The following is a 14,917-nucleotide window of genomic DNA, read 5'->3' on the forward strand; positions in this document are numbered from 1 at the left end:
GCACGTGGGTATATACTCCTATAAACCAATGAGGAGATTGCACGTGGGTATATACTCCTATAAACCAATGAGGAGATGGCACGTGGGTATATACTCCTATAAACCTATGAGGAGATGGCACGTGGGTATATGCTCCTATAAACCTATGAGGAGATGGCACGTGGGTATATGCTCCTATAAACCTATGAGGAGATGGCACGTGGGTATATACTCCTATAAACCAATGAGGAGATGGGACGTGGGTATATACTCCTATAAACCAATGAGGAGATGGGACGTGGGTATATGGTCCTATAAACCTATGAGGAGATGGCACGTGGGTATATGCTCCTATAAACCTATGAGGAGATGGCACGTGGGTATATGCTCCTATAAACCTATGAGGAGATGGCACGTGGGTATATGCTCCTATAAACCTATGAGGAGATGGCACGTGGGTATATGCTCCTATAAACCAATGAGGAGATGGCACGTGGGTATATGCTCCTATAAACCAATGACTGGTCAGGAGCTGGAGAACTGGCTGAGAGCGGTTGACCGGTCAGGAGCTGGAGAACTGGCTGAGAGCGATTGACCTGTCAGGAGCTGGAGAACTGGCTGAGAGCGAAGCTGGAGAACTGGCTGAGAGCGATTGACCTGTCAGGAGCTGGAGAACTGGCTGAGAGCGAAGCTGGAGAACTGGCTGAGAGTGGTTGACCTGTCAGGAGCTGGAGAACTGGCTGAGAGCGATTGACCTGTCAGGAGCTGGAGAACTGGCTGAGAGCGGAGCTGGAGAACTGGCTGAGAGCGGAGCTGGAGAACTGGCTGAGAGCGGAGCTGGAGAACTGGCTGAGAGCGAAGCTGGAGAACTGGCTGAGAGCGGAGCTGGAGAACTGGCTGAGAGCGAAGCTGGAGAACTGGCTGAGAGCGGAGCTGGAGAACTGGCTGAGAGCGAAGCTGGAGAACTGTCTGAGAGTGGTTGACCGGTCAGGAGCTGGGGATCTGACTGAGAGCGGTTGATCGGTCAGGACTGCCCGCCAAGTCAAAGGCGTGGATGTATCCACAAGGCATCCTCACGAGGATACTCTGACCTCTGCTCATCTACGAAGTCCGCTTCTCCACTGTGGAGAATTTGGAGGGGAAGGTCAGCAGCCATCTCTGAAGGTGGCTGGGGTTGGTCATTAGCCTGAGCAGGATCGTCCTCTATGGAAACAGCAAAGAGCTGAGGCTGCCCCTGAAGTCCCTGGAAGAGGAGATCATGGTGCCTCGGGTGGAATTTATTACTGGGAGAGGAGTGACCCAAAGGTGGCCCAAGGGGGAATAGTGGTCATTACAGGTAGTGGAGCAACCCAAAGGTGGCCCAAGGGGGGATAGTGGTCATTACAGGGGGTGGAGCAACCCAAAGGTGGCCCAAGGGGGGATAGTGGTCATTACAGGTGGTGGAGCAACCCAAAGGTGGCCCAAGGGGGGATAGTGGTCATTACAGGTAGTGGAGCAACCCAAAGGTGGCCCAAGGGGGGATAGTGGTCATTACAGGGGGTGGAGCAACCAAAATGAGCAGTGGGAATGAGACCACAAGGTGCCTGGACAAGGTGAGAGCACGCAAAGGACAGGAAAGTCTTGTGGACTGACCTCTGGCAGGCTGAACCACACTGCATAAGTTCCTGGTCCAGGGAGTGTATCATGTCCTACCCAGCTCACCAAACCTATTCTGCTGCGGGCAAAGTGGAAACTCCTGCATGCCCACTATGCTCCAAGACAGGGACACTGGAGCACATTCTAAACTGCTGTCCTTAAGCTCTGGGAGGGGGCCTTTATCGTTGGCGCCATGACCAGGTTCTCAAGATCATTCAGAAGTAATCTGACAACCATGAGACCAGACATCACCCTGGTCTCAGAGTCCACAAAGACCATCATTATTCTGGAGCTGACAGTCCCTTCAGAAGATCGTCTTGAGGAGGCGTACGGGAGGAAGAGGGTCAAGTACGAGGGACTGGTCATCGACTGCCGGAAGCAGGGTTGGAAGGCTAGGTGTATGCCAATCGAGGTAGGCTGCAGGGGTTTTGCTGAGCGATCCCTCTACAGAGCCTACAGTACACTCGGCATCAATGGAGCGAAGAGGAGAGCCATCAGCAGCACCATCGAGGCAGCTGAAAAAGCCTCTAGATACCCCTGGATCAAGTTCAGAGATCCATGGGAAGCAGCATAATGCCTCCTGGACACAAGTCGGTGTCTGATCAACCCCTGGTGGATCACCTGGGCGTCTGATGTTGTAAGATCCACAACAACCTATGACTCCGGGTCACATTACTCACCATGTGTCCAGGAGCATCAAGAGATGTATTCATTCAGCCAGTCCGGTACGCAGACGACCTGTTCACAGAGCTTCCTACTCAGGTCATCTATTTTGGTAAGGTGTTGAGGCCAGCAATTAAGGAGAATGAGAGGCTCAACTATGTTGCAGAACTACTGCATTTCAAGCACCACTCCCTTCTTCCCAGTTTCCCTGATGTTGCTATGGCAATCAAACTGTTTTTACCATCCCTGTAACTGTTGCTTCTGCATAGTTCATTAGGAGTTTTAGTTTAGAAAACAATCTCTATCTGAAGCATTAGGCTCTCGGTCTGATTCGCGCTTTTGAACACCTGAGTTAAGCCCTTCTCGTTGCGCTAGCGCGGTTGTTGCCTTGACAACAGTATTTGTTCACGGATGTCCCCTTATACGTTCAATCGGTTACAGCTGTTCTTTTTCTGTCACATTTCTGAAGCCCAACAAACAAACATTTATCTTCCAAATAGATATGGAAATGAAAACAGTTTATGAATGACTTTTTGGAGGGTTACTCTCAAAATGATTGTGTCCTTTTTAAACACTATGATAGACATCAAGATGGGGTTTTAACGGGAAGTTCCAGCGACAGGGTGGATTTTATGACAGGAAATCCCTCTTTTTTTTAACCTTTTATTTAACTAGCCAAGTCAGTTATCAATGACGGCCTAGGAACAGTGGGTTAACTGCCTGTTCAGGGGCAGAACGACAGAATTTTAACTTGTCAGCTCGGGGGTTTGAACTTGCAACCTTTCAGTTCCTAGTCCAACACTCTAACCACTAGGCTACCCTGCCGTCCCTTTAGAATCTAATCTAGAACATAACGGCAAACTACTGAAATGAACAAACCACTATGATAGACAGAGAAACTCTGTAGAAGATTCCTTCAAGTGAGATTATGGAGGATTCTATCTTCAAAAACCCATTTCCATTCATTCCCAGGGATGTTCTGTGAAATAAAGAAATCAATATGATTTATTTTTCCTCAACATCCCTTTCTCAAAAGACGAGCACAGACTACTGTATTGTAGGCGATTCATGTTATATAATATAGGCTTATCATTGCCGAGAAGGGGGGCATTCAATTAAATAAACACAAAATTTATAAATTTAAACTGTTAATGTTGGAGGATTCAATTAGGGCCAATAGTCCAATAGCCTACAACCAAACCCTGTTGTAACCCTGTTATAGTGCTAAACATATTGATCTGAGCGCGGATAGTGATGATGGTGATAGTAGACTAGCTGGTGCTGTTCCTCCCTCTCTCCATTCATCCTTCTATCTGATGGTGATAGTAGCTAGCTGGTGCTGTTCCTCCCTCCCTCCATTCATCCTTCTATCTGATGGTGATAGTAGACTAGCTGGTACTGTTCCTCCCTCTCTCCATTCATCCTTCTATCTGATGGTGATAGTAGCTAGCTGGTGCTGTTCCTCCCTCCCTCTCCATTCATCATTCTATCTGATGGTGATAGTAGCTAGCTGGTGCTGTTCCTCCCTCCCTCTCTCCATTCATCATTCTATCTGATGGTGATAGTAGCTAGCTGGTACTGTTCCTCCCTCCCTCTCTCCATTCATCATTCTATCTGATGGTGATAGTAGCTAGCTGGTGCTGTTCCTCCCTCCCTCTCCATTCATCATTCTATCTGATGGTGATAGTAGCTAGCTGGTGCTGTTCCTCCCTCTCTCCATTCATCATTCTATCTGATGGAGATAGTAGCTAGCTGGTGCTGTTCCTCCCTCCCTCTCCATTCATCCTTCTATCTGATGGTGATAGTAGCTAGCTGGTGCTGTTCCTCCCTCCCTCTCCATTCATCATTCTATCTGATGGTGATAGTAGCTAGCTGGTGCTGTTCCTCCCTCCCTCTCTCCATTCATCATTCTATCTGATGGTGATAGTAGCTAGCTGGTGCTGTTCCTCCCTCCCTCTCCATTCATCATTCTATCTGATGGTGATAGTAGACTAGCTGGTGCTGTTCCTCCCTCTACATTCATCCTTCTATCTGATGTTGATAGTAGACTTGCTGGTGCTGTTCCTCCCTCCCTCTCCATTCATCATTCTATCTGATGGTGATAGTAGACTAGCTGGTGCTGTTCCTCCCTCCCACTCTCCATCTGATGGTGATAATAGCTAGCTGGTGCTGTTCCTCCCTCCCTCTCTCCATTCATCATTCTATCTGATGGTGATAGTAGCTAGCTGGTGCTGTTCCTCCCTCTCCATTCATCCTTCTATCTGATGGTGATAGTAGACTAGCTGGTACTGTTCCTCCCTCCCTCTCTCCATTCATCATTCTATCTGATGGAGATAGTAGCTAACTGGTGCTGTTCCTCCCTCTCTCCATTCATCCTTCTATCTGATGGTGATAGTAGACTAGCTGGTACTGTTCCTCCCTCCCTCTCTCCATTCATCATTCTATCTGATGGAGATAGTAGCTAGCTGGTGCTGTTCCTCCCTCTCTCCATTCATCCTTCTATCTGATGGTGATAGTAGCTAGCTGGTGCTGTTCCTCCCTCTCCATTCATCATTCTATCTGATGGTGATAGTAGACTAGCTGGTACTGTTCCTCCCTCCCTCTCTCCATTCATCATTCTATCTGATGGAGATAGTAGCTAGCTGGTGCTGTTCCTCCCTCTCTCCATTCATCCTTCTATCTGATGGTGATAGTAGCTAGCTGGTGCTGTTCCTCCCTCCCTCTCCATTCATCCTTCTATCTGATGGTGATAGTAGCTAGCTGGTGCTGTTCCTCCCTCTCTCCATTCATCCTTCTATCTGATGGTGATAGTAGCTAGCTGGTGCTGTTCCTCCCTCCCTCTCTCCATTCATCATTCTATCTGATGGTGATAGTAGCTAGCTGGTGCTGTTCCTTCCTCCCTCTCTCCATTCATCCTTCTATCTGATGTTGGTAGTAGACTAGCTGGTGCTGTTCCAGCCTCCCTCTGTACAGATTTGGGCGGGGCGTTGGAGAAAGAGAGAGAGAAAGAGAGAGAGAGGGGAGAATGCAGCCTCTGTCTCTGCTCTCCTTCCGTTTGTAAGATCAGGCTGCCTCTGCTCGTTTCTTCCCTTAAATGATGGCCACTGCCGCGTTACTCCCTCCATCCATTTCGCCGACCCATCGCGGATGTTAGGACGGCTGTTGAAAAATCGACACCCTACGTTTCAGATATGGCCCATATCGGGGCGTTCTGACACAGGAACGGCACCAAGTGGATGATCTAAACGCACGTTTAGGAGGACCGAGAGGGGAGAGAGCGGAGACTATTGTGCACCCAGGGTCTGCGGAGAGAGAGAGGATAGCTCGATGGTCTGTTGGTGCAGAAAATTCGCCATTGTCTGGATGTGCAAATCTCCGGCGAGCCCCTGAGAACAGACGCCCGATCGACTCCTTTCCATGAACAACAGTAGAGATACCATGATCTCATCGGTGCCTCGCGTTTTATATCTGCTGTGCTCTATCCAGGTAAGAACCCGTTTCTATTCAATAATTACTGATCAATAGAGAGAGAGATGGTCCGCATGTCTGACGGCACATGAAGCATGACTGTCTGGGCTGTAGCGGAACAGCCTCTGCTCTAATGTCCCGAGGATAACCTTTCAACGTATATTTACGGATAAAACGCCACTGTTCTAATACTTGTATTCCTATTATCGTGCTAAATGTGGTCCACGTCTGGAGATAACACGTTATGGCATGCTGGGTCTGGGTTCTGTAATGTTTCTCCAGGTTAAATTGGGTCATTCGACTGTGAGGCAGTGTGTGTGTGTGTGGGGGGGGGGCTCGCTCTGTGATTCCACTTTATGTCAGCATCACTGGACTGACATCATCCTCGAGCAGAGGTAGAACGGAAGGATACAGCTCCTGGTATCATATATATCACAACTATAGGCTTACGATACAGTGTATCCAGCCCTGGAACAGGTTCCATTCCGATCCCACCTGTCTGACTAGAATGAGATTCCCGTTCCGTCCAGACTGTATAGGGCCTCGACTCGGGCACTACATCATTTCCAAACAGACAACAGGATGGGTACATGATGCTGCAGGCCCGAGGCTACGGCATAACAGCAGTGGTTCTCACACAGAACACATTGATACAATGTAACATCCTGGGGTCTTTTAAACCATGTAGACTTGATACAATGAAACATCCTGGGGTCTTTTTAAACCATGTAGACTTGATACAATGTAACATCCTGGGGTCTTTTAAACCATGTAGACTTGATACAATGTAACATCCTGGGGTCTTTTTAAACCATGTAGACTTGATACAATGTAACATCCTGGAGGCTTTTAAACCATGTAGACTTGATACAATGTAACATCATGGGGTCTTTTTAAACCATGTAGACTTGATACAATGTAACATCCTGGGGTCTTTTTAAACCATGTAGATCTGATACAATGTAACATCCTGGGGTCTTTTTAAACCATGTAGACTTGATACAATGTAACATCCTGGGGTCTTTTAAACCATGTAGACTTGATACAATGTAACATCCTGGGGTCTTTTAAACCATGTAGACTTGATACAATGTAACATCCTGGGGTCTTTTAAACCATGTAGACTTGATACAATGTAACATCCTGGGGTCTTTTTAAACCATGTAGACTTGATACAATGTAACATCCTGGGGTCTTTTTAAACCATGTAGACTTGATACAATGTAACATCCTGGGGTCTTTTTAAACCATGTAGACTTGATACAATGTAACATCCTGGGGTCTTTTTAAACCATGTAGACTTAGCAGATGTTATTGGTCACATACACATGGTTAGCAGATGTTATTGGTCACATGGTTAGCAGATGTTATTGGTCACATACACATGGTTAGCAGATGTTATTGGTCACATACTCATGGTTAGCAGATGTTATTGGTCACATACATATGGTTAGCAGATGTTATTGGTCACATACTCATGGTTAGCAGATGTTATTGGTCACATACATATGGTTAGCAGATGTTATTGGTCACATACACATGGTTAGCAGATGTTACTGGTCACATGGTTAGCAGATGTTATTGGTCACATACACATGGTTAGTAGATGTTATTGGTCACATACACATGGTTAGCAGATGTTATTGGTCACATACACATGGTTAGCAGATGTTATTGGTCACATACACATGGTTAGCAGGTGTTATTGGTCACATACACATGGTTAGCAGGTGTTATTGGTCACATACACATGGTTAGCAGGTGTTATTGGTCACATACACATGGTTAGCAGATGTTATTGGTCACATACACATGGTTAGCAGATGTTATTGTGAGTGTAGAGAAATCCTTGTGCTTCTAGTTCCGACAGTGCAGTAACATCTAACAAGTCATCTAACAATTCCCCAACAACTACCTAATAAACACACATCTAAAGAGATGGAATAGGAATATGTACATATAACTATATGGATGAGAGACGGCCGAGTGACATGGGCAAGATGCAGTATATGGTATAAAATGCAGTATATACATGTGAGATGAGTAATGTAGGGTATGAAAAAATTATTTAAAGTGACTAATGTTCCATTTATTAAAGTGGCCAATGATTTAATATCAGTGTGTTGGCAGCAGCTGTTTAACAGTGGTTAGTGGTTGCTGTTTAACAGTCTGATGGCCTTGAGATAGAAGCTGTTTTTCAGTCTCTCGGTCCCAGCTTTGATGCACCTGTACTGACCTCGCCTTCTGGATGATAGCGGGGTGAACAGGCAGTGGTTTGGGTGGTTGTTGTCCTTGATGATCTTTTTGGCCTTCCTGTGACATCGGGTGGTGTAGGTGTCCTGGAGGGCAGGTAGTTTGTCCCCGGTGATGTTGTGATGTTAGTATTTGATACGTTAACAAACTTCTCCATCCTGTTCCTGTTGTGATGTTGGTGTTTGATAGGTTAAAGGAAGAATCCACCCAAGGCCATTCATTCCTTTAATTTACAGTGTTAAATAACACTAATGTGTGAGAACAATATTTTTTGTGAACAAGTGTTACATTTTGGCGTTATAAATCGTCCTCCTCTCCTCTCCTCTCCAGTAGATAAATAATTGCTGTAAAACAGAAATAATCTGTTGTCCCAGGGATTGACCTAGTAGTCAGCGGGAACGTGAAAGACACCCCACACTAACCAAGACCCTCCTCCCCTTCTACCCTCCCCCCCGCCTCCTCTCATCTCCTCTCCCCTCCTCTCCTCTCCCCTCCTCCTCTCCCCTCCTCTCCCCTCCCCTCCTCTCCCCTCCTCTCCCCTCCTCCTCCTCCTCCCTCTCTTCTCACATGGTCTCTTCTTCTGCTCTGCATATGACATGGTTGGTTTGGCTCCTGAGAAAAATAATTTGGTGTGTGTTGTGTGTGTGTGTGTTGTGTGTGTGTGTGTGAAAGGGAAAGAACAAAATGTGTTTTTCTCCACATCCCTAATTCACCCTGATTAAACGTTGGCTCTGAGGCTGCCGCGCCACACGCACACACACACACACACACACACACACACACACACACACACACACACACACACACACACACACACACACACACACACACACACACACACACGAGCTCGCCGTCATGCCACGCCACACAGGGCATACCATCAACCAGTAATGAGGTGTTGTATTGGTCCAGCCATCAGTAATGAGGTGTTGTATTGGTCCAGCCATCAGTAATGAGGTGTTGTATTGGTCCAGCCATCAGTAATGAGGTGTTGTATTGGTCCAGTAATGAGGTGTTGTATTGGTCCAGTCATCAGTAATGAGGTGTTGTATTGGTCCAGCCATCAGTAATGAGGTGTTGTATTGGTCCAGTAATGAGGTGTTGTATTGGTCCAGTCATCAGTAATGAGGTGTTGTATTGGTCCAGCCATCAGTAATGAGGTGTTGTATTGGTCCAGCCATCAGTAATGAGGTGTTGTATTGGTCCAGTCATCAGTAATGAGGTGTTGTATTGGTCCAGTAATGAGGTGTTGTATTGGTCCAGTCACCAGTAATGAGGTGTTGTATTGGTCCAGTCATCAGTAATGAGGTGTTGTATTGGTCCAGTCACCAGTAATGAGGTGTTGTATTGGTCCAGTAATGAGGTGTTGTATTGGTCCAGTAATGAGGTGTTGTATTGGTCCAGCCATCAGTAATGAGGTGTTGTATTGGTCCAGCCATCAGTAATGAGGTGTTGTATTGGTCCAGTCATCAGTAATGAGGTGTTGTATTGGTCCAGTCATCAGTAATGAGGTGTTGTATTGGTCCAGCCATCAGTAATGAGGTGTTGTATTGGTCCAGCCATCAGTAATGAGGTGTTGTATTGGTCCAGTCATCAGTAATGAGGTGTTGTATTGGTCCAGTCATCAGTAATGAGGTGTTGTATTGGTCCAGTCATCAGTAATGAGGTGTTGTATTGGTCCAGTCATCAGTAATGAGGTGTTGTATTGGTCCAGCCATCAGTAATGAGGTGTTGTATTGGTCCAGCCATCAGTAATGAGGTGTTGTATTGGTCCAGTCATCAGTAATGAGGTGTTGTATTGGTCCAGTCATCAGTAATGAGGTGTTGTATTGGTCCAGTCATCAGTAATGAGGTGTTGTATTGGTCCAGTCATCAGTAATGAGGTGTTGTATTGGTAGCCATCAGTAATGAGGTGTTGTATTGGTCCAGTAATGAGGTGTTGTATTGGTCCAGTAATGAGGTGTTGTATTGGTCCAGTCATCAGTAATGAGGTGTTGTATTGGTCCAGCCATCAGTAATGAGGTGTTGTATTGGTCCAGTAATGAGGTGTTGTATTGGTCCAGTAATGAGGTGTTGTATTGGTCCAGTCATCAGTAATGAGGTGTTGTATTGGTCCAGTCATCAGTAATGAGGTGTTGTATTGGTCCAGTAATGAGGTGTTGTATTGGTCCAGTCATCAGTAATGAGGTGTTGTATTGGTCCAGCCATCAGTAATAATGTGTTGTATTGGTCCAGTCATCAGTAATGAGGTGTTGTATTGGTCCAGTAATAAGGTGTTGTATTGGTCCAGTCATCAGTAATGAGGCGTTGTATTGGTCCAGTCACCAGTAATGAGGTGTTGTATTGGTCCAGTCATCAGTAATGAGGTGTTGTATTGGTCCAGCCATCAGTAATGAGGTGTTGTATTGGTCCAGTAATGAGGTGTTGTATTGGTCCAGTCATCAGTAACGAGGTGTTGTATTGGTCCAGTCATGAGGTGTTGTATTGGTCCAGTCCAGTAATGAGGTGTTGTATTGGTCCAGCCATCAGTAATGAGGTGTTGTATTGGTCCAGCCATCAGTAATGAGGTGTTGTATTGGTCCAGTCATCAGTAATGAGGTGTTGTATTGGTCCAGTCATCAGTAATGAGGTGTTGTATTGGTCCAGTCAGTAATGAGGTGTTGTATTGGTCCAGTAATGAGGTGTTGTATTGGTCCAGTCAGTAATGAGGTGTTGTATTGGTCCAGTCATCAGTAATGAGGTGTTGTATTGGTCCAGTCATCAGTAATGAGGTGTTGTATTGGTCCAGTCATCAGTAATGAGGTGTTGTATTGGTCCAGCCATCAGTAATGAGGTGTTGTATTGGTCCAGTCATCAGTAATGAGGTGTTGTATTGGTCCAGCCATCAGTAATGAGGTGTTGTATTGGTCCAGTCATCAGTAATGAGGTGTTGTATTGGTCCAGTCATCAGTAATGAGGTGTTGTATTGGTCCAGTCATCAGTAATGAGGTGTTGTATTGGTCCAGTCATCAGTAATGAGGTGTTGTATTGGTCCAGCCATCAGTAATGAGGTGTTGTATTGGTCCAGTAATGAGGTGTTGTATTGGTCCAGTCATCAGTAACGAGGTGTTGTATTGGTCCAGTCATCAGTAATGAGGTGTTGTATTGGTCCAGTCATCAGTAACGAGGCGTTGTATTGGTCCAGTCATCAGTAATGAGGTGTTGTATTGGTCCAGTAACATCAGTAATGAGGTGTTGTATTGGTCCAGTAATGAGGTGTTGTATTGGTCCAGTCATCAGTAATGAGGTGTTGTATTGGTCCAGTAATAAGGTGTTGTATTGGTCCAGTCATCAGTAATGAGGCGTTGTATTGGTCCAGTCACCAGTAATGAGGTGTTGTATTGGTCCAGTCATCAGTAATGAGGTGTTGTATTGGTCCAGTCATCAGTAATGAGGTGTAACCAGTCATCAGTAATAATGTGTGAGGTGTATTGGTCCACTTGGTCATCAGTAATGAGGTGTTGTATTGGTCCAGTCATCAGTAATGAGGTGTTGTATTGGTCCAGTCATCAGTAATGAGGTGTTGTATTGGTCCAGTCATCAGTAACTCTAAGGTGTTGTATTGGTCCAGTCATCAGTAATGAGGTGTTGTATTGGTCCAGCCATCAGTAATGAGGTGTTGTATTGGTCCAGCCATCAGTAATGAGGTGTTGTATTGGTCCAGTCATCAGTAATGAGGTGTTGTATTGGTCCAGTCATCAGTAATGAGGTGTTGTATTGGTCCAGTCATCAGTAATGAGGTGTTGTATTGGTCCAGTCATCAGTAATGAGGTGTTGTATTGGTCCAGCCATCAGTAATGAGGTGTTGTATTGGTCCAGTCATCAGTAATGAGGTGTTGTATTGGTCCAGTCATCAGTAATGAGGTGTTGTATTGGTCCAGTCATCAGTAATGAGGTGTTGTATTGGTCCAGTCATCAGTAATGAGGTGTTGTATTGGTCCAGTCATCAGTAATGAGGTGTTGTATTGGTCCAGTCATCAGTAATGAGGTGTTGTATTGGTCCAGTCATCAGTAATGAGGTGTTGTATTGGTCCAGTCATCAGTAATGAGGTGTTGTATTGGTCCAGTAATGAGGTGTTGTATTGGTCCAGTCATCAGTAATGAGGTGTTGTATTGGTCCAGTAATGAGGTGTTGTATTGGTCCAGTAATGAGGTGTTGTATTGGTCCAGTAATGAGGTGTTGTATTGGTCCAGTAATGAGGTGTTGTATTGGTCCAGTAATGAGGTGTTGTATTGGTCCAGTAATGAGGTGTTGTATTGGTCCAGTGAGGTGTTGTAATAATGAGGTGTTGTATTGGTCCAGTCACCAGTAATGATGTGTTGTATTGGTCCAGTCATCAGTAATGAGGTGTTGTATTGGTCCAGTCATCAGTAATGAGGTGTTGTATTGGTCCAGTAATGAGGTGTTGTATTGTTCCAGCCATCAGTAATGAGGTGTTGTATTGGTCCAGTAATGAGGTGTTGTATTGGTCCAGTAATGAGGTGTTGTATTGGTCCAGTCATCAGTAATGAGGTGTTGTATTGGTCCAGTCATCAGTAATGAGGTGTTGTATTGGTCCACTAATGAGGTGTTGTATTGGTCCAGTAATGAGGTGTTGTATTGGTCCAGTCATCAGTAATGAGGTGTTGTATTGGTCCAGTCATCAGTAATGAGGTATTGGTCCAGTCATCAGTAATGAGGTGTTGTATTGGTCCAGTAATGAGGTGTTGTATTGGTCCAGTAATGAGGTGTTGTATTGGTCCAGCCATCAGTAATGAGGTGTTGTATTGGTCCAGTAATGAGGTGTTGTATTGGTCCAGTCATCAGTAATGAGGTGTTGTATTGGTCCAGTCATCAGTAATGAGGTGTTGTATTGGTCCAGTAATGAGGTGTTGTATTGGTCCAGTAATGAGGTGTTGTATTGGTCCAGTAATGAGGTGTTGTATTGGTCCAGTCATCAGTAATGAGGTGTTGTATTGGTCCAGTCATCAGTAATGAGGTGTTGTATTGGTCCAGTCATCAGTAACGAGGTGTTGTATTGGTCCAGTCATCAGTAATGAGGTGTTGTATTGGTCCAGTAATGAGGTGTTGTTTTGGTCCAGTCATCATTAATGAGGTGTTGTATTGGTCCAGTCATCAGTAATGAGGTGTTGTATTGGTTCAGTCATCAGTAACGAGGTGTTGTATTGGTCCAGTCATCAGTAATGAGGTGTTGTATTGGTCCAGTAATGAGGTGTTGTTTTGGTCCAGTCATCATTAATGAGGTGTTGTATTGGTCCAGTCATCAGTAATGAGGTGTTGTATTGGTCCAGTCATCAGTAACGAGGTGTTGTATTGGTCCAGTCATCAGTAATGAGGTGTTGTATTGGTCCAGTAATGAGGTGTTGTATTGGTCCAGTAATGAGGTGTTGTATTGGTCCAGTCATCAGTAATGAGGTGTTGTATTGGTCCAGTCATCAGCAATGAGGTGTTGTATTGGTCCAGCCATCAGTAATGAGGTGTTGTATTGGTCCAGTCATCAGTAATGAGGTGTTGTATTTGTCCAGTCATCAGTAATGAGGTGTTGTATTGGTCCAGCCATCAGTAACGAGGTGTTGTATTGGTCCAGTCATCAGTAATGAGGTGTTGTATTGGTCCAGTAATGAGGTGTTGTATTGGTCCAGTCATCAGTAATGAGGTGTTGTATTGGTCCAGTCATCAGTAATGAGGTGTTGTATTGGTCCAGTAATGAGGTGTTGTATTGGTCCAGTCATCAGTAATGAGGTGTTGTATTGGTCCAATCATCAGTAATGAGGTGTTGTATTGGTCCAGCCATCAGTAATGAGGTGTTGTATTGGTCCAGTCATCAGTAACGAGGTGTTGTATTGGTCCAGTCATCAACTCTAACCCCTAACTCTAACCCTTAACTCCAACTCCAACTCTAACCCCTAACTCCAACTCTAACCCTAACCCCTAACTCCAACTCTAACCCTTAACTCCAACTCTAACCCCTAACTCTAACCCTTAACTCCAACTCCAACTCTAACCCCTAACTCCAACTCTAACCCTAACCCCTAACTCCAACTCTAACCCTTAACTCCAACTCTAACCCTAACTCTAACCCTTAACTCCAACTCTAACCCTAACTCTAACTCTAACCCTTAACTCCAACTCTAACCCTTAACTCCAACTCTAACCCCTAACCCTAAATCTAACCCTTAACTCTAACCCTAACTCTAACCCTTAACTCCAACTCTAACCCCTAACTCCAACTCTAACCCTAACCCCTAACTCCAACTCTAACCCTTAACTCCAACTCTAACCCCTAACTCTAACCCTTAACTCCAACTCTAACCCTTAACTCCAACTCTAACCCTAACCCCTAACTCCAACTCTAACCCTTAACTCCAACTCTAACCCTTAACTCCAACTCTAACCCTAACTCCAACTCCAACTCTAACCCTTAACTCCAACTCTAACCCTAACCCCTAACTCTAACCCTAACCCCTAACTCCAACTCTAACCCCTTACCCTAACTCTAACCCTTAACTCCAACTCTAACCCTAACCCCTAACTCCAACACTAACCCTTAACTCCAACTCTAACCCTTAACTCCAACTCTAACCCCTAACCCTAACTCTAACCCTTAACTCCAACTCTAACCCTAACTCCAACTCCAACTCTAACCCTTAACTCCAACTCTAACCCTAACCCCTAACTCTAACCCTAACCCCTAACTCCAACTCTAACCCCTTACCCTAACTCTAACCCTTAACTCCAACTCTAACCCTAACCCCTAACTCCAACACTAACCCTTAACTCCAACTCTAACTCCAACACTAACCCTTAACTCCAACTCTAACCCCTAACCCTAACCCTTAACTCCAACTCTAACCCTAACCCCTAACTCCAACACTAACC

General features: G+C 45.3%; 1 protein-coding gene across 1 annotated transcript in view; it reads left to right on the plus strand.

Moving 5' to 3' along the window:
* The first annotated feature begins 5,330 nt into the window (after window positions 1–5,330).
* LOC135536213 (receptor-type tyrosine-protein phosphatase O-like) overlaps window positions 5,331–14,917 on the plus strand; it is a 139,475-nt gene continuing 129,888 nt past the window's right edge. The window contains exon 1 of the mRNA XM_064962588.1: window positions 5,331–5,763. Coding sequence (XP_064818660.1) covers window positions 5,695–5,763 — 69 coding nt within the window. The 5' untranslated portion in view covers window positions 5,331–5,694. The remainder of the gene's footprint in view (window positions 5,764–14,917) is intronic.

This window comes from Oncorhynchus masou, unplaced genomic scaffold, assembly GCF_036934945.1.
Source record: "Oncorhynchus masou masou isolate Uvic2021 unplaced genomic scaffold, UVic_Omas_1.1 unplaced_scaffold_575, whole genome shotgun sequence".
NCBI classification, from domain to species: domain Eukaryota; kingdom Metazoa; phylum Chordata; class Actinopteri; order Salmoniformes; family Salmonidae; genus Oncorhynchus; species Oncorhynchus masou.